We start from the raw sequence: 20,122 nt of genomic DNA, 5'->3' as shown, positions 1-20,122 counted from the left end.
AACTTTTTGGTCCTAGGAATACAGTTCTCACCCTTCAGTACCCCAGGTCTGAAGAGCAGACACCACAACCTACTGAGGTCCCTCCAGTTTCCCAGTAGGAACAAAGAACCAAGCAAAAACTACATATCTGATGGCGTGCAGACTACAAGGGAAGACTGGACACCAAAGCCACCACCTGGCTCTACTGGTGGCCTTAAAACAGAGCAGATGTCCTCAAGGGATCCCCTAAAGTCAGATGCAGAGAATAGAAAACCTGCAGGGTATAGTCCTCTGGGACTAGTGAGTCACTTGCAAGGGATGCCTTTTGTTGTGGACCTACCTTTCTGGAAATTACCCAGAGAGCCAGGGAAAGGGCTAAGTCAGCCCCTGGAACCTTCTTCCATCCCCTCCCAACTCAACATCAAGCAGGCTTTGTATGGGAAGTTTTCTAAACTCTCGCTGAGCCCCACTCCAGTAGAGCTTTAATTACTCCTCCAGCTTTGCCACCTTTCCCAGAGGCCTTGCTGGCAGTGTGGTGCAGCTGAGCCACAAAGCCAGCTTTGGTGGAGGCCATACTGCATCACTCTCCCTGCAAATGTTCACTGACAGCAGTGCGATGGAAAGCATCTCTCTCCAGTGTTCATGCAGCCTCAAAGTCATGATCATGTGCCAAGGCTGCAGAGTGTTCTGCCATGACAACATCATTGGACCCTCAAAGCTCTGTGTATTGTGCCTTATGGTGAGATAATGAATTATGGCCATTGGGGGAAAAAAAGAAAGGATGCTCCTGCCCATCAGCCTCAGTGATTGACCCAGAGAGAGAAACACAGTGAGCTCCAGGGATCCACTGTCTGCATCTTTGGCACTGGGCTGCGTCTGGATTTTGTACATGGGTGCTGGGGATCTGAACTCAGATCCTAATGTTTGTACGGCAGGCATTTACCAATGGTCCCATCTCCATAGCTCTGAAAATTACATTTTTACACACACACACACACATCCCAGAGGAGGCCAAAGGGGACTGAAAGTAAGAAGCCTGTCTCCTGAAACTTGGGGAAGGAAGGTAAAAATGTGTGTGGGGAAAGAATAAAGTATATGGGTTCCAGCTGCAGGTAGGAGACAAAGGAAATTGAGGGATATGGCATACAGTGGCCTAGAGCTGGAGGACAGGAGCAACAGTGTTACGGGTTGAGGAGGTAAGGAAGACAGGGGGGAGCTGACCAAGGGAGTGTGGTAAAGTGAGCAGCACACAGAACTGACATTTCCACACCCTGGAGGAAACAGAGAGAAGGTGACCAGTGGCATCTTTGATTTGCTTTGTTTTTAAAACAGAAGCTTTTGTAGCCCAGGCTAGCCTTGAAATCACAATTCAACCTTGAATTCCTGATGCTTCTGCCACTGATATACATGCAGGCAAAATACTCATTCAATACAAAAACATTTTACTTTTAACATGGGCACAGCCATACAAAATTCTCTTTCCATTCTTTGCAGTCTGATGTTTTTGATCATTTGTCCTTTGTTTTTCAGTTAGGATCTTCTATAACAACTAAGATGGCTTCAAACTCATTATGTTGCCAGGGATGACCTTGAACTCCTGACCCTGCCCAGCTTTGATTTCTTAACCATGTGATCTATAAGTTCTACAAAGACAACTTTTGCTCTGTCTTGCTCAGCAGGATAGCCTAATAGACCCTGAAATATCTGTTGGACAAATGAGTGACTCCATCAGTTAATTCATAGTTCATAACAGCACAGTGGGGGCCAGCCACACACAAAAAAATAATAAATAATAATACAAAATAAGAGCACAAGCATTGTGGTCAGATGTCTGAGAGATGGTTAAGGGCACTTGCTCTTGCATAGTACCCAGGTTTGATTCTCGGCACCTACATGGCAGAGCCGCACAATCATCAGTAACTCCAGTTCCTGGGGATCCAACGCCATCTTCTGACCTCCTTGGCCACCTGGCACGTGGGTGATGCACAGAGATACATGCAAGCAAAACATACCATAAAATAAAATAAGTAAATCGAGAGAGAGAGAGAGAAAGAGAGAGAGAGAGAGAGAGAGAACAGACCTTGGTATGTCCTCCATAGTCCATTTCAGTAAAATCCTTCCAACTGGCAACGTTTGGCCCCAAGGTGGAAGGGACTGAGTGAGGTGTAGGTGCGATGGGAAGGGCGGGGGCCACCACAGGGTGAGGTTTCGCCCAAGACTCTGCTTCCCCAGCTGGCTCTGCTGGGGGCGGAGTCTCCCGTGGAGAGAGCTGGCTGTCGCCTGGAGCCACGAAGTGAGTAGAGGGAGCTGGCAACTTTGTGATGCCCACAGGCTATGGCAAATTCAGCCTGGGAGTCCCTACTGTGGCCTCCCTTCGGGTTCCTGCTGCAGCTTGCGTCTTTGCTGGGGACGATCCGCCCACAGGTGAGTGCAGGGCCAGATGACTGGCGTTGTAACTGGTCAGTAGGAATGCCTCTCCCTCCTTCCCTTAGGCTTAGGTCGCCCAAATCGACCCCTAGAGAGCGAATGCCTCATAAACTCAGGGAGATGCCTCTTACAACCTACCTGGGAAGATGTGCCAACTCAGCCTCTTCTACTGCAAAGATGGGGAGGGCGCTTGTGGGGAGGAAAAAGTAGACAGTAAATTCAGGCCACTAAAACCCTTTGAGAATCCAGTTTTCTTGAAAATTATGATTCAGTTAGGGTCTTCTGCTGCGAAACTGGCTGTGAAACCATGGTTCAACTTATAGCACTTTATGATGCCCCTTCCCTTTGTGTGTGACTGGACCACCACCCTCACCCGCAGGTTCAGAACTCCCAGGACAAATGATCTATCTTCAAGTGTAGAGATCTGGTCCAACCTGTCTGCTGGGAGCCAGTCAGTTCACTCTGCTCAGCCTGGGGTCTCTCCCCTTCCCCACCCCTCACCCCCAGCTAAAGGGATGGGGTAGAATTAGACACTGGGAACCCCTCTTCTAGCTCAGCTTCCATCCACAGTTGCTAAATAATAATGGGAGCCTGCTATGTCCTGTCCAGGTCTGACATTTTTTGAGAAAAAAAAAAAAAAAACTAGAAATGAGAATGATAATGAAAATCTGGATTTTTAAAATAAAAAATTTCAGCAAGGCATTGGTGGTGCACATCTTTTAATCCCAGCACTTGGGAGGCAAAGGCAGGCAGATTTCTGAGTTCGAGCACAGCAAGAGCTACATAGAGTGAATGTCTCAAAAGAATAATCAATTAATAAAATAAAAAATTCTGATTTAAAAAAAAAAAGCTGTTAATGTTGGGCATGGCATTATATTCCTCTAATGCCATAACTCTGGAGGCAGAGGCAGGAGGATTGTCAGAAGTTCAAAGCCTGCCTGCTCTATACAGCAAGTACCAGAGCTACATCAAGAGGCCTTGTCTCACAAAACAATAACAGAAAGTTAATTAAAAGTAACATTTTAAGCACTATAAAGATCAAACAACATTCTCTTTGGAGCTGCCAATCAGGAGGCAGCCTTTTCCCTGGTCCATGTCTCTGTCATGTTGCAGATGGCAAGACTGAGTCCCGAGAGAGAGAGGGTCTAGCTGATGAGCTTCTGACTCTCCAGCGAATATCACTGACCCCACCCCAGACCTGAGGGTCCTGAAGCAGGATGTGGCCTTCTAAGGGGTGCGGCTGGGCCACCCGGATGTTAGGGTTCCTGCTCTGAGCTCAGCCTCACCTTGTTTGCTCAAGGAGGGCCCAGAGCTGGCAAGTGAGTCCAGAAGGAGCCAGATACAATGTAGCTCCAGGCCTCCCTCCTGTAGATAGATATTAGGGGGACTACAAAGCTTGGCACCAAAAGCAGCTGAGCCAGTCCAGGGAGAGAGGAAGGGTCTTCTGAACAGAGGCACACGTGTGACTAAGGAAAAGGAAACCGTGTCTTCAAGGAGGCTCGGTGCTCCATTTGTTCCATTTCTGACCATCCTAGTCCCCAGTCCCTGACCTGTGCAACCAGGATTCCACTCATAGTTTCCATCCCAGAGGGAGGCTGCATGGATCACAATCCTCAGTCCTCAGGAGCTGAGTTTGAGTCACCAGCACCCATGGTGGGCAACATGACTATGGGCATGAATGTCACCCCAGTGCAGGGTGGCAGGGGTCGGGGTTAGCAGTGGGATGACAAGTAGATCCCTGGAACACCCTGGCCAGTCTAACGAGCCTCAGGTTCAATGAGAGACCCTGTCTCAATAAATAATATAGAAAGTGGAAGATACTTGACATTGAATTCTGCCTTATACACAGACACACACACAGACACAGACACACACATACACCACAAATATGCACACACACAAATATCACACATGCATACACGCACACATTTGGCCTGCTTTGGTTGACAGAAGGATGTAAAGGGAGAGGGAGGAAATGGAAGCCAAAGTCCCCTCAGCTCCCCAAGCTCCCACTGTAACCCCATAAGGTCAAGTGCAGCTTTCTTCCTATCTTTGTCTCCTTGACCAGAGAAGTCATAATGACTTCTGCCTGGGGCAAAGTCAAGATAGTCCTTGCACCCTCTGATGAGATGATTTTTGTTTCCCTTCCCAGGTCCAGACTCTCAAGCCAGAGAGCCTTCTGTTTGTGTCTACCTTGGATGGAAGTCTCCATGCACTGAACAAGCAGACAGGGGACTTGAAGTGGACACTGAAGGACGGTGAGCAAGGAATAGCTGCTTATCTCTCTCTGGTCTCTGAGTGGTAGAGTGGGCAGTCACCTCGGCGTAGAAGATAAGAACATGAACACTGAAGGGCTAGGGAGACTGCTCAGTGAGTCAACAGCTTGTCACACAAGCATGAGGACCTGAGCTTGGATGGCCAGCACCCACATACAAACAAATAAACAACAGCCAAAACTAACCACAACAGTGTGTTTTGAATCCCAACACTGGGAAGGCAGACAGGAAGATCTGTGGAACTTCCTGGCTGGCCAGCCTAGCTAAATTAGTAAGCTTCAAGTTCAGTGGGAGACGCTGTCTCAAAGAAAAGAAAACACACACACACACACACACACACACACACACACGCACACACACACTGAACACACCACATGCATGCTTGCATGCATGCACACACAGAAACACTAGGGTCCAGAAAGCTTCACTACTTACCAACTGTGTGGACCTGGGAAAATCACTTCAGCTCTCTGAGCCTCATTGACTTCACCTACAAACTGGGGAAAGTAGCATGACAGAGACTACCCATAGCGGTCTTGCTGCCTGCTGGGCTCTGCATCTGGCATAGGGTAAATGCTATGGCTTTAGCTATGCTTTTCAATAGAGTCTAAAAGAGACTCAGGTTCTATGTCTTTGTCCCTGCAGACCCCATCATCCAAGGACCAATGTATGTCACAGAGTAAGTGAATTGGGGCCTCTTACAGGGGAGTGGCTGGGGAGTCATAGTTGTGTGAGGGGCTTGGGAGGAGCACATGTGAGGGTTTTAGGGGAGAGAATTAGTCTTCTTATATGGTATGGAAAGGATTCCTGCTGATCCAAGGGTCTCCCACAAAGATGGGCTCTAGCAACTGAGAAAGTGGAGTGATAAGACCTTCATGAAAGCAGAGCTATGCACCTAGCCTTCCCCTTGTCCCTCTCTGCTCCACAGAATGGCCTTTCTCTCTGACCCAGCTGACGGGAGCCTGTACATCTTGGGAACCCAGAAACAACAGGGGTTGATGGTCTGTTTCCCTCGTTTCCTGGGATGGGTGTTTCCTGGGCAGGACTCCACCAGCCAGGGGGCCAGTGGGTGAAGGGACTGTGTATCAGAGTGGGGTGTCCTTTGAAGCTGTAAGTCGAGGTTCTGAGCACTATGGAAGGCTGACCGCTAGAATGGGGAGGGCTTGGCTGTGTCTGCAGACCAGAATGTCATACCTCTGAGTGTATCAGGGGGCATCTGCAGGACTCTGAGGGCATTAAGGTGAAAACTGTACTGGTTATCTTTTGCTAAATAATGTATCATCCACGAATTCAAAGATTTAAAACCCAAAAACCTCAAAATTAGGCTGGGTAGTTCTGCTAGTCTGGACTGAGTGTGTGAGCTGAATGGCTCTGTTTTTGAAAGTTGGTGGTTTCTATATATGGTTACCTCACTCTGTGCCCCTTGTTAAAACCCATAAGAAACCTAAATACAAGGTACGCACTCACATAACACAGACTGGGATCTGATTCCTGATGAGAGAGAGAAAGCACCAAAGGAGGGTAGAGGGTAGCCCAATTCACCACCAACACTGAGTCCAAATAGCTCTTCAATCTCACTGCCTTTTGTGGTTACTGAGTTTTAAAGCATGTGTGTGTGTGAGGGGGGTGTCTGTGTGGATGTGTAGCTGTCTCTGTGTGTTGTATGTACATGGGGGCAGTGTCTGTGTGGCATGTAGCTGTCTCTCTGTGTTGTATGTGTATGTGGGGGGTGTCTGTGGATGTGTAGCTGTCACTGTGTGTTGTGTGTGCATGGGGGTGGTGTCTGTGTGGATGTGTAGCTGTCTCTGTGTGTTGTATGTGTATATGTGTGGGAGGGTGTCTGTGTAGCTGTCTCTGTGTATTGTATATGTATGTTCATGTGGGGGTGTCGTGTGTGTGTGTGTGTGTGTGTGTGGCTGTCTCTGTGTATTGTGTGTGTATGTGCATGTGTGCCTTTATTTGGAGAAGGTCATCAGGTGGAATCAAGGCTATCATGTGGTGTTGTGACACCCATTGTGGGATCTTCTGCAGTTCTTCAAGAGGCTCCATAGCAAAGTGACTAAGGATGCTGGCTCTGAGGCTGGTCTACCTGAGCGGCATGCGTTAAGTTACTGAGCCTCTCCAAGCTCCAGTTTCCTCTCCTGGGAAATGGAAAGGGCAAGGTGTCCAGTCAAAAGGTTGCTGTGGGTTGATCTTGGGAGAGTGTGTCATAGCAAGTGCTCTGCATGTTTCTGCACTTACCCCCTCTTGGACCCTTTCCCTCTCAGAAATTGCCGTTCACAATCCCAGAGCTGGTTCATGCATCTCCCTGCCGCAGCTCTGATGGGGTCTTCTACACAGGTGAGTATCCCTGCAACCTGTGGGGGCCAAATCCAGCCAGTGAGAATGGGGGCCTTGGCCAGGAACAAAAGGGCATACACACCCTCTCCTACATCACCTTGAAAATTGGCTCACTTCCCTCCTCCACAGGCCGGAAGCAAGACACGTGGTTTGTAGTGGACCCTGAGTCAGGGGAGACTCAGATGACATTAAGCACTGAAGGCTTTTCTACCCCTCAACTCTACATCGGCCGAACGCGTAAGTCAATTGTTGCCTAGCTCTGTGAAAACCCCTCATTTTCTTTTCCCAGGCCTGACTGTTGCTATCCAAGTTGAGTTCAGCCAATCTGACAATCATCAATACACATTTTACTAAGCACTGACAAAGGAGCTAGAGGTATAATGAATGATAAGCTTGATCATTAGGCCTCCAATCCGCAAGCTTGGGAAGTTTCCAGTCCTACAAGAGGGACAGTCTCTGGAGTCGGGTTGGGGAAGCACCGTATGACTATATTCCTGGTGACCCTTTTTTCTGACACACAGAGTACACTGTCTCCATGCATGACCCAAGAGCTCCAGCCCTGCGCTGGAACACAACCTACCGCCGCTACTCAGCGCCCCCTATGGATGACTCACCTGGAAAATGTGAGTGTCATCTTTCTCAGCTTTTACTTGGATTAAAGTCCCCAGCCTGGAAACCCTGAGTGACACGAGGACCAAGTCCCAGCACATACTGATCCACCTACATGATGCCCCTTACATGCTGAATGACACAGCCTGACAGATGACCTGAGGTGACTCTGAACACCATACTGATGATCACATAGCCCAAGCAATACATCTGAATTTATCCATACCCCAAATGACCCCAACCAGGTAGCCTGAGGTGACTCCTTGCATCTAAGGGACACCAAGCAACCTCCCCAATACCCTGAGCAATCCCATCAAGTCTTAACCTGGTGAGTGACATCTATGTCTGGCCTCCATATAACTCTTGCTACCCCCTTGATATTATACTCACCTTACCCAACTTCCTGAGTGTCTTGTTAGGGTTTATATTGCTATGAAGAGACACTATGACCAACACAACTCTTATAAAGAAAAACATTTAATTGTGGTAGCTCACTTGTAGTTCAGAGGTTTAGTCCATTACTGTCATGTTAGAGAGCATGGTGGCTGGGAGTATGGGGGCATGCAGGCAGGCATGGTGCTGGAGAGGGAGCTGAGAGTTCTTACATCTTGACTCACAGACAACAGGAAGTGGTCTGGGTCACTGGGCATGGGTTGAGCATATCTGAGACTTCAAAGCCTGCTTCCACAGTGACACACTTCCTCCAACAAGACCACACCTATTCCAACAAGGCTACATCTCCTAATAGTGCTACTCCCTTTTGGGGCCATTTTCTTTCAAACCACCACACTGGTGCTCCTAAGTGCCTCCTCAAATCTTAACTCCATCATTCTTCATGAAGCATCGTGCAAGTAACTCTGGCATGTAAGTGACACCACCAAAGCTCCTAGTTGACTCCTTCACATTCTACGTGCTTCTCAAAGAACCTGCCAACCTCTAGATCATACTACTTGACCTTAGTAAACATCAGTCTGACCATAACTATGAATAATGACCTACAACCAAAGATCTTTCCCCAAATGACCTCTCATCTTAACTTTTTCAAATGTCCCAGTCTCACAGACACACCCGAGTCAACTTTAGATGGCCCCAACCAATCCCTTCCTATTTGAAACAAACTCTTATTGATCTTCTTATGTCCCTGTAACCCTCCATGTGGCTTCAAATGACCTTTGCACACCCAATTGACCCCCTACTCTGACTGCTTTCATGGTATGTCCCATGAGATCTCTCTGACGTCTCCCCAGCTGTCTTTCTTGATAGACATGAGCCACCTGACATCCTGTGGGATGGGCCTGCTGCTCACTGTGGATCCAGGAAGTGGAACTGTGCTGTGGACACAAGACCTGGGAGTGCCTGTGATGGGCATCTACACATGGCATCAGGATGGTCTGCACCAGCTGCCACATCTTACGCTGGCTAGGGATACTCTACATTTCCTTGTCCTTCGCCAGGGACACATCCGACTTCCTGCTTCCAGCTCCCAGGACACAGTCACCCACTTCTCTTCCTTAGACATCCAACTTCTGTAAGTGTTGATATCTAGAGCCTAGGAAGGGAATTTCTGCAACATTACAGCCCCAGCTGTATGATATTCAGCTATGGCCCATCAATACAGCTGGATCAGGTGTCAAGATAGTGTCCCTAGAACTCCTAGGGAGTCACCATTTAGCAAGTGATTGAGCAAAGTCTGTCCTGGGAGGAGACTCTGGGTCCCAACCTGGTTTGTTCCATAAATGCTGTACCGAACTGATTGTTAAATACTTCAAGTGTCACCCTCCCTTATGCCATCCTAAGACACAGACTGGAGTCAGGGATTGCCCATTCATTCCAATTGCTCCACAAATGCTAACTGGGCACTAGTAAATGCTAGTCATTTACTGGGCTCTAAGAATCCAATAACAAACAACACAGGCAGTGTTCCTGCCTACAGGAAGCTCAGAGTCTAGTGAGGGGACAGACATATAAAAGGGACCTGTAACATGGTAAGATAAGGGTGAAGAGACAGACAGGTTATGGTGGTAAAGCATAAAAAAGATACCTAGACTGAGGCTGGAAACAAGAGGAAGCCATAGAAAGCTTCCCAGAGGAAGAAACATCTAATGCACGGAAGACCTAAAGGATCAACAGAAAATGGGAAAAGGCATGACTCATGAAATAAAAAAAGAAAGTCAAAGGCTGAGATACAGGTCTAAGCAGCCTCATGCCTGAGGCTGTACGAATAAGCCAGGGTCATATACAGAAGGCTTGAATATTTTTTTCCCAAGGCTAAAGAGCAGTCAATCCTTGGAGAGTTTCAATCAAGGAAACGACTGACTCGTGTTTTCATTTCAGAAAGAGTATTCTGGTTACTGTATGAAGAATATCTCAGAATGTGTTTAGGAAAAATGTGACACCACGAGGCTGGGCGTGGTAGTGCATGCCTTTAATTTCAGCAGTCAGGAGACAAGGACAGGTAGATTCTATGAGTTTAAAACCAGACAGAACTGCCTGGAGATCAGCCTCTCCCCCACCCCCTCTCCCTCTCGTTCTTTCTCATTCTCTCTCTCTCTCTCTCTCTCTCTCTCTCTCTCACACACACACACACACACACACACACACACACACACACACACACACTACAGAGAAGCTGGAGAGATGGTTAAGAGTCTTCCAGAGGACTGAGGTTCAATTCCCAGCACTCACATGGCAGCTCACAGCCATCTGTAATTGCAGTTCCAGGTGATCTGATGCCCTCTTTTTGACCTCTATAAATACCATGCATGTGTGTAGTATACAGACATACATGCAGGCAAAACACCCATACACCTAAAAAATAAAATGTATTATACACACACACACACACACACACACACACACACAATAAAGATGATGCTGCAGGCTGGAGCAGAAAAAAACCTCAAGGTGCTAAGTAGAAGGTAATAGAGAAGATTGGGGAAGATTATGAGGAACAGGATGGATAGTGAGTCCAACTTTTATAAGGAGGCTTATAGGCTCCTAGAAGTTCTAGAATTTCATGGCTGCTATCATTTTCAGAAGTTCAAAGCACTAAAGGAGGAAGAGAGGAAAATCAAAAGGTAAAACAAGAGATAACAAATTCCAGTTTAGAACACTGGGATCTTGTAAGAGGTCTGGGCCAGGTGTGGTGGTGTATGCCAGTAGTCCCAGTACTCAGGATGCTGCTGATGGAGCATCATGAATTTTTGTTTTGTTTTGTTTTGTTCTTTGAGACAGGATTTCTCTGTGTAGGCCTGTCTGTCCTGGAACTTACTTTGTACACAAGGTTGGCCTCGAACTCATGAAGATCTACCTGCCTCTGCTTCATGTGTCACCACTGCCCAATGAGCACCATGAATTTGAGGCTAGCCTGAGCTACGTAGTAAGATCCCATATTTTAAAAAATAAAAAATAAGTGAGCCAGGCCTTGGTAGGCCACACCTTTAATCCCAGCACTCAGAGGCAGAGGCAGGCATATTCTAGGCCAGCCTGGTCTACAAAGCAAGTTCCAGGACAATCAGAGATGTTACCCAGAGAAACCCTGTCTCAAAAAAACAAAAAGTGAGATATACATTGAGAAAATGTTGCTATAGATATTGTTCCGGTTAGTTTTGCTGCACAACAAACAACTCCAATACTTGGAGCTTAAAAAACAACATGCACCTGCTATTTTCCAAGATTTTTGGGTCATCCAGGTAGTTTTTCTGGTCTCTAAAATCAGCTAATGACTTGTGGAAGCAATGGTCTTGGATAGTGTCAATCACCTATCTAGTAGCCAATGGGCCATTTGGCCAAGGAGGCATCAAATAGAATGGTTCATCTGTGTACCTTAAAGTCTTTCATCCCCTGTGAGAGAGTAGGCTTCCTTACACGGTAGTCTCAGGGCTTCAGAGAATACCACTGAGGGGCAACTCCCAATGCACAAGTGCCATTCAACTCTCTGCTTGTGTCATATTTGTCCCATTGGCTAAAGCAAGTCACATGATCAATCCTAGAGTCACTATGGAAGCAACTACAAAGGACATAAGTAAAGTAATGCTGAAGCTATTCACCAACATCACTCATCCTTCTCTTTTCCCTTCCCCTTTAGGATGACACTGTATGTGGGGAAAGAAGAAGCTGGTTTCTATGTCTCCAAAGCACTGGTCCACACTGGGGTGGCCCTCGTGGTGAGAAGGGGGTCTCGGAGAGGACTGCAAAGAGGGATGGAGCAGGAAAAGGGTTTCTTTCACGTGTGGCTCTCCATCTTCTGTCATAGCCCCGTGGACTGACCCTGGCACCCACCGATGGCCCCACAACAGATGAGGTGACACTTCAAGTCTCAGGGGAGCGAGAGGGCTCACCCAGCACTGCTGTCAGATACCCCTCAGGCAGTGTAGCCCTTCCCAGCCAGTGGCTACTCATTGGTGAGATCCCCTGACTTTGGATCAGATGAAGATAAAAGACTTCTAAGCCCAGTTTCTGAATTGGAATATAGAAAGCATCCTCAGCTCCTCTGTCTTTTCTTCCTTCCATTTAGGATACCATGAACTTCCCCCAGTCCTGCACACCACCATGCTGAGGGTTCACCCCATCCCAGAGAAAGGGTCTACTGAGACAAGAACCCCAGAGGACCTCCATGCTCCAGCTCTATTCTCTGAGGTTAGTGCTGCGATGCCAGGGGCTATGGGTTGACCCAGAGACATCAGCAGCCCTTGTACCTCTTCCCCAGTCAATCTCACAGAAGTTCCCAGAAAACACACATTTTGGTGCTGCTACTACCAGGCATGTTAAAAATGTCAAAATGATATTGACTTCCTAAATCACAAAGCATAGTTCCAAGAATTTTTCTTACTCTTCATTGTAAAATATTCATCAAATGCAAAATTGAAAACAGAAAAAAAAAAACTATAAAGGCATGTTCTCCCAGATGAGATTGGAGAAGTGCTAGTTAGTTGTTCAAGGTTAGAAGGAGCAATGATTTTCAAATCCTGGGAGTTTGCTCCAGACCCACCAAATTCCTCAACTCTATAGATGAATCTTGTAGTTTCAGCAATATCCCATGAACACATGATTCTTTCCTTTTGGTTTTTTGAGACAGGATCTCTCTGTGTAGCCCTGGCCATTCTGGAACTCACTTTGTAGACCAGGCTGGCCTCAGACTCACAGAGATCTGCCTGCCTCTGCCTCTGCTGTGATTAAAGGTATGAGCTACCAACCCAGGTCAGCATATGAGCTTTTAATGACATTCAAAGAGATGCTAGTCTTCTGGTAGGTTTGATCAGCTCTCCTGAGCACTACAAGTCCATCACACAGGGACCACCCCTCCCCACTCCTTCAACTAAACCTTGCCCTGAACCCAGTGGTGAAGAATTGGGAGTTTCACAGTAGGAGGGAGTACCACTTTGTTCCTAGCTCCTGAGCCTGAGGAGAGAAGAACCTTGGGATCCAGAACTACATCCTGAAGTGAAAGCTTCAGGGTTGGGATCCCAAGACCTGCTGGCAGCTAGCTTCACCGCCATCCTCCTGGGAGCCTGGGTCCTCTACCTGATGAGGCAGGTAAGTCCAACATCCTTTGTCCATTTCCCTAGAGAGAACCCTACTTCTCCCTTGCCTAACTTCAGCTGCCTCTGCCTCCCTCCCAGGGGCCCCTACTCTATTGTGAACTCAGCTGTGGCACAGGTGTAGGGCCCATTGGGGGAGGAAGGCTTGAGTTCGCTAATACCCATGTGTTACAGCAGCAGCAGAGCCCTTTGGCACCTGCAGGCCCTCATGACCCCTCACCAGATGCTCAGACACAGCTCTCAAGGGTCACCCTGGAGAACCAGAAGAGATTTCAAAGCCCCTCAGAGCAAGACCAGCCATCCCATGACCCTGAAGGTGAACTTGAGTGAACAAACTGGGGAATCAAAAACAGAGAAAAGGGAGAGGTGAACATAATTGATTTTCAAAGTCGAATTTTTAGAAACCGCAGATGGTGGGATAGATAGTTAAGTATCCTCTGATGTCTCCTATTATATTTTATTTTTATTTTCAGAGTCTCTGGTTGTAGCTAGAACTATGTGTAGATTAAACTGTTGTCAGCTAACTTTTGAAGAGTTAACTCTTTGAGCATATGTTTTCTCACTGGTCCAGTGGGAATACTAACACCCACCTCATTGCATCACTGCACTACGAGAAGTTGTCATCTTAATCATTACCAAGTCAGTGCTGAGGATATACCTCAGCTAGGACAGTGCATGTCTAGCATGCACAAAGCCCTGGGTTTGAACCCCAGCACTCATAAACCAGGCATGGTGGTACATACCTATAAACCCAGCACTTGAGAAAAGGAGGTAGGAGGACCAGAAGTTCAAGGCCAGCCTGGGATATGTGTCTAAAAAAGAATTACACTAAGGTGATGTTAATAATTGTTTTACTTGGGAGGCAGAGGCAGGCAGATCTCTGTGAATTCAAGGCCAGCCTAGTCTACAAAAGGAGTTCCAGGGCAGTTTCACAGAGAAACCCTGTCTCAAAAACCAATACAATAATTAATAATAGTTTTTTGAATAATGTCTTTGATAATGGTAGCAGTAAATTACGTAGGCATGGTTTTTATTTTGTTTTAACATTCTTCTCAATGCTTCTTGGTTTAATCCTTAACCCCACAAAGACCCACTGTGTATACTCAATGCTTGGTGGCTATCACCTGTGCATCTATTGCTCACTCTGGACCCACTGGTGTCTACTGAGTGCTTGGTGGGTATAGCCTGTGCATCCAATACTCACTCAAGTCTTCTGCTTTTTGACTCTGAGCCAGGTTTGTGCATTTTGTGTCTTTGTGAGCTGATGCTGGTAGCTCCCCATTGCTACTCAGCATGCTTCCTCATGTCAAATTCCCACCTGCTGTCCACTTACTCAAGCTGATGTCTGCCTGGCTCCTGACTTGAGGCTCCAGTATTCACCCATGTTCTTCTCCTCTTCCTTGGGGCTCAGCTCCTCCTCAGAGTCAGTTCTAGTAAAGCATACTCACTGAGCTACCTCTCCAGTCCATGGGCAACTTTTTTTAAAGGGCTCCACAGCAAGGTAACCCCAGCCCTGAGATTAGTTCTTGTCATCTATTGACTCCACTGAATCCAAGTAAATGTCCATTCCACTGTACCCCAAAACCCATTTCCTTGGACCTTTTGACTCTGGAGTGAAGTCTACCTGTCTTTCTACAGGTAAGACTCTGTATTTTCCCTAGGCTGTTCTTGCCAAATCCCTTTGTTTTGTTTGTTTTAAATAGAGAAGTGTATGTGAATATGTATGTATGTTGTATGCACATGTTAGTGAGCACATGAAGGGGTTTGTGCATTTCTCCTCACCTGCAATGTGGAGTAAGATGTCAAGTGTCCTCTATCACTCTCCACATTATCCCCTTGAAACTGGGTCTCTCAGTAAGACCAGAGCTAGGTTGGCCAGGAAGAACCAGAAATGCTTCTGTCTACACAGACACATTTACAGGCACATGTTGCCATGCTTGGATTTTTAAATGGTTTCTGGGGATTTGAACCCATATCAAGTGCTCTTACCTGCTGAGCTATCTCTTCAACCCCAAGAACATGTAATTCTTCACTACCCCAGTTTATTACCCACCTTCACCCCTGTCATTGATGTGATGTAATGGGAATCCCAGCTCTAGAAGTTTCTCCACTTCCTATCTAGGTCAATAGGTAGTACTCTTACCTAGCATATGTGAGGCCCTGGTTTTGATACCCAACACTAAAGTGATGAAGGGGATCTTGTCTCCACATATGGTTTAGCCAGGACACTTTGTTATGTTAAATGCCAAATTTTCTTTATCCACCACAGGGAGTGTTCTTAATACTTTGAGACAAGAGCTCAAGAAACTACAACAGATTACCTAGAGCCTGCTTCTATTTAAACCAATACTTTCACTTAAACACATTGGGGAAAGATGTCTATGTAATGTTCATTCCCTCTGTCATTTAGTGTGTGTATACATGTATGTGTGTGTAGGTCAGAGAACAACCTCAGGTGTTATTTCTAAGGAGCCATAGATCTTGGGTTCTTTATTGTTGTTGGTTTTGGTCTTTTGAGATAGGATCTCTCTATGTAATTCTAGCTGTCCTGGAACCATGCTGGCCTTAAAGTCACAGAGATACTCCTGCCTGTGCCTCCTGAGTGCTGAGATCAAGGCCATGTACCACCAGGCCTGGTTAGACCTTGATTTTTAAGACAAGGGGCCTGTGGCTCATTGATTCAGCTAGTTTGTTTCAGTCTCCTCAGTGTTGGGATTACAATTATGGATTACTATGCCAAGCTTTTCACTTAGGTTCCAACTTAGGTTTCCACAGCAAGGCAGGCACTTTACTTACTGAGCCATCTCCCTGGTCCCAACCTCACCCATCTTAATTGCACACCAAGATTTTATGCTGTGCTGTAGGTGCGCACTGTAACACCCAGCCCCATCTTTATTTGCTATAACTGTGCTCACTCTCATCATGCATCCATCTACTTGAATTCATCTTTTTATTTGCAACATTCAACTTCAATGAAAAGAATTGTTGCAAATGTTAGAGGTGGGAAGGATGCTAGAGAAGGGGAAGAAAACAGAGACAGGAGGTGCTCCAAAGGAAATCGCATAGCCAACATGACCCACTTCCTCTCCCATATATCTATTTGGTCCTCATCAATACAAGTGGCATCATTATCAGCTCTGAGTCTCTTGCCTACCCACACCAATAGCAGCACCAGCTACTGGAGCCATGTGCCTAGCACCTGGGTCTTTGCTCTCAGCTACTGCAGCACACTGAGCACAGAAGGGAGGAGGTCTGGAGAGAGGTCAAGGTTGGAGGGTGGTTCTGGTCTATGGCTGGCAAAGGAAGGCAGGGAGGATGAGTGTGGGCTGTGAGTGTAGCTCACTAAGAGGACATGATATCTCCCCCCCCACCCCATTCTGTAGCAGAACAGCCCACTGTAGTGGGGAAGATTTCCTTCAACCCCAAGGATGTGCTGGGACGTGGGGCAGGTGGAACTTTCGTTTTCCGGTGAGTGGCAGGTGGAGCCCAGGCTGCAGCTGTATCACTTGTAGCCCTTTTGACAACCAAAGGGCAGGCATTCTTCCAGACTCCCAGACTTGGGGATAGGTCCTGACCCTTTCCATTATCTGCTCTCTCTGAACCCCCAACCCCTGGTCCACCTCTCAGAGGACAGTTTGAGGGACGGGCAGTAGCTGTGAAGAGGCTCCTCCGAGAGTGCTTCAGCTTGGTTCAGCGAGAGGTGCAGCTGCTGCAAGAGTCTGACAGGCACCCCAATGTGCTCCGCTACTTCTGCACTGAGCGTGGTCCCCAGTTCCACTACATTGCCTTGGAGCTCTGCCAGGCTTCCTTGCAAGAGGTGAGATGGGAGCCCAGGAAGGGAAGGAGGGAGGGAAGCCTTGGGCTGGAAAGTGACATTTTTGCCTCTTCATCTTAGTATGTGGAGAACCCAGATCTAGACCGCTGGGGCCTGGAGCCCACCATGGTGCTACAGCAGATGATGTCTGGCCTGGCCCACCTACATTCCTTACACATAGGTACCATGTCTTACTTCCAGTCCTTAGCTCCTTGCTCTTCCCCATGGGCATCACTCACTCTGCCCTTCCTTCCTGTAGTACACCGTGACTTGAAGCCAGGCAACATTCTCATGGCTGGGCCTGACAGCCAGGGCCAAGGCAGAGTAGTCATCTCTGACTTTGGCCTCTGCAAGAAGCTACCTGCAGGCCGCTGTAGCTTCAGTCTCCATTCCGGCATTCCCGGCACAGAAGGCTGGATGGCACCAGAGCTCCTGCAGCTGCCCCCAGACAGCCCCGTGAGTCTGCCGGCCCGCAACACGTCTTCCTCCATGGCCCAGCTCTTCTCTGAAAGAGGCCCCTCCAAACCTGTCCATCTATTCTCAGGGGATAATCCACTCTCTTCCTCAAGGCAATCTCCAGCAGGGACTGTTCTGCACCTGAGAGGGCATTAGGCGATGTCTGGAGGCATTTTAGCTGGCTCGCCTTGGGAAGAAAAGTGCATCTGTCATCTTGTGAGGCCAGGGATGCTGCTAAACATGCTACAGTAGAACATGACACAGGGCACCACCCACACTTTCTCTGACAGTTTTATCTTCTGAATCAGTACCACCTAGGTTGAGAAAACATGACTTAGAAAATGACTCTGTTGACATGGGGTCTTAGTATCTAGTCTTAGGTAGGACTTGAATACTCAACTTTCCCACTTCAGCCTCCTGAGGATTATATACATCATTCTAGGCTTAGAAAACGATGCTTAGCCTTCACTATACTCAGTCACTGAATGTGGTAGCCTGTATTTGGAACACTCAGGAAGCTAAAGCAGGGGGATCCTAAGTTCTAGCTACATAGAAAAAAGATGTTGGCTCTTGCTGGGTGGGAGATGGGAGGTGGGGGTGGAGAGTGATGGTTGTGCATGCCTTTAATCCCAGCACTTGGGAGTCGGATAGGCGGATCTGTGAGTTCAAGGCCAGCACGGTCTATAGAGTGAGTTCCAGGATAGCCAGGACTATTATTACACACAGAAATCCTGTTTCAAAAATCCAAAAAAGAAAAAAAGAGAAAGAAAGAAAGAAAAAGTGATGCTGGCTCTCACTTGTTCTGACCTAATGAGCTAGGTAGGATGCAGTTCAGTGTAGACCTGGGGTTAAGAATATGGGAGAAATTGAACTAAAGTCTCTCATACACACAGCTCTACAGGTCCAGAAAGGATTTTTAGCAAGGTCCACTTCCTGCTTCTCATGCCCATTTTTCTGCCCCCCCCCCCCCACAGACTAGTGCTGTGGATATCTTCTCTGCAGGCTGTGTATTTTACTATGTGCTTTCTGGTGGCAGCCACCCCTTTGGTGAGAGTCTCTACCGCCAAGCCAACATCCTCTCAGGGGATCCCTGTCTGGCTCATCTGGAGGAAGAGATCCACGGTGAGGGAGGGAGATCCCAGCCAAACCAGCAAAGATGGGAGGAAGGAAACATGAGGCTGAGCATCTATAATCCAACCCTTCTCTTCTGCCCTCCAGACAAGATTGTGGCACTGGATTTGGTGAAAGCCATGCTGAGCCTGCTGCCTCAGGATCGCCCCTCAGCAAGACGGGTGCTGGCCCACCCCCTCTTTTGGAGCAGAGCCAAGCAGCTCCAGTTTTTCCAGGTCAGATGGGGATCTTAAGAAGGGGCTCCCAAGCTCCAAGTTCGGGTCCTACCTTAGTTCCTGTTCTAGAGAAACCCAGCAATCTTGGTGTTGTGGTGGCAGGCAATCATGGTGCTGGAGCAGTAGCTGAGAGCTCACATTTAATCCACAAATTGAAGGCCAAGAAAGAACACTGAGCCAGGTGTGGGCTTTTGAAACTTTAAAGCCCACCCCCAGGGACACTTCTGATTAGACCACACCTCCTAACCCTTCCCAAACAGTTCACCTAATTGAGAACTAATTATTTAAAAATATGGACTATGGAAGCCATTCTCATTCAAACCATCACAGGCCCTGAACAAGAAAAACGAAGTCAGGGTCTTGTCACCTTGGACCTGGAAGTCTGTGCATTTGTCCTAGCTTCCCCTTTAAGGAAATGCAGTTTGCTCTCATCTGCAATCATTTACACTGGGGCATGAGTGCAGATACTCCTTCTACTTGAGATCTTGGGCAAGGGACCACACTTGAACTGTAGGCTGCCTACCTATAGAATATAGAACAGAGGCAACAGTGTTTCCCTCAAGTGGGTGGTGGCATGAAGGTTCAATCACATAACACACACCCTGGCCCTAGGGCCTCTGATACTGTTCATAAGACTTAGGAGCTCTGTGGGGTCCTAGGATGTCAGCGACTGGTTGGAGAAGGAGCCAGAGCAGGGACCCCTCGTGATGGCGCTGGAGGCAGGAAGCCACAAGGTGGTCCGAGAAAACTGGCACAAGCACATCTCAGCACCACTGCAAGCAGGTAGAGGCCACACTTGGGTGGGCCTGAGGAGGAAGAGACCCAATGGGACATCCCTGTAGCCCACTTCTCCACCCACAGATCTAAGAAGGTTCCGATCATATAAGGGGACATCAGTGAGAGACCTACTCCGTGCCATGAGAAATAAGGTGTGTTCTAGAGCCTGGATGGGAAATGGACCAGGGATGGCGTGCCACAGCTGAGCCAGGTTCTTTGTCCTGCCCATCCCCAGAAGCACCACTACAGGGAGCTCCCAACTGAAGTACACCAGGCACTAGGCCAACTCCCTGCTGGCTTCATCCAGTACTTCACACACCGTTTCCCAAGGCTGCTGCTCCACACCTACCATGCCATGAGGACCTGCGCTTCTGAGAGCCTCTTTCTGCCCTACTATCCACCAGCTTTGGATGCCAGGAGTTCCTGCCAGATGCCACAAAGAGCTAAGACAACCAGGGTCCCCAAAGGTGGACCAAGGAGTTAAAGGCATGACTCAGTCTGGTCTCAGGAGTGTCAGAAAAGATGGGCAGTTTAGCAGCCTGAGGCTGTTGGAACAGA

General features: G+C 47.7%; 1 protein-coding gene across 1 annotated transcript; it reads left to right on the top strand.

The window, feature by feature from the left end:
* The first annotated feature begins 2,313 nt into the window (after positions 1-2,313).
* On the top strand, positions 2,314-20,048 carry Ern2 (endoplasmic reticulum to nucleus signaling 2). Its single transcript, XM_051192007.1, has 22 exons — positions 2,314-2,403; positions 4,559-4,664; positions 5,328-5,361; positions 5,611-5,683; positions 6,950-7,022; positions 7,152-7,259; positions 7,544-7,645; positions 8,895-9,159; positions 11,719-11,797; positions 11,887-12,034; positions 12,148-12,269; positions 13,023-13,166; positions 13,346-13,487; positions 16,555-16,639; positions 16,799-16,988; positions 17,067-17,166; positions 17,245-17,441; positions 18,416-18,563; positions 18,660-18,787; positions 19,447-19,570; positions 19,649-19,716; positions 19,800-20,048. The coding sequence occupies exons 1-22, from the start codon at positions 2,314-2,316 to the stop codon at positions 20,046-20,048; spliced, it is 2,775 nt and encodes a 924-aa protein (XP_051047964.1).
* The last annotated feature ends 74 nt before the right edge of the window (positions 20,049-20,122 follow it).

Source organism: Phodopus roborovskii, unplaced genomic scaffold (genome assembly GCF_943737965.1).
Source record: "Phodopus roborovskii unplaced genomic scaffold, PHOROB, whole genome shotgun sequence".
Lineage (NCBI taxonomy): Eukaryota > Metazoa > Chordata > Mammalia > Rodentia > Cricetidae > Phodopus > Phodopus roborovskii.
The sequence above is the reverse complement of the archived record's forward strand: the minus strand, read 5'-3'. Positions and strand labels throughout refer to the sequence as shown.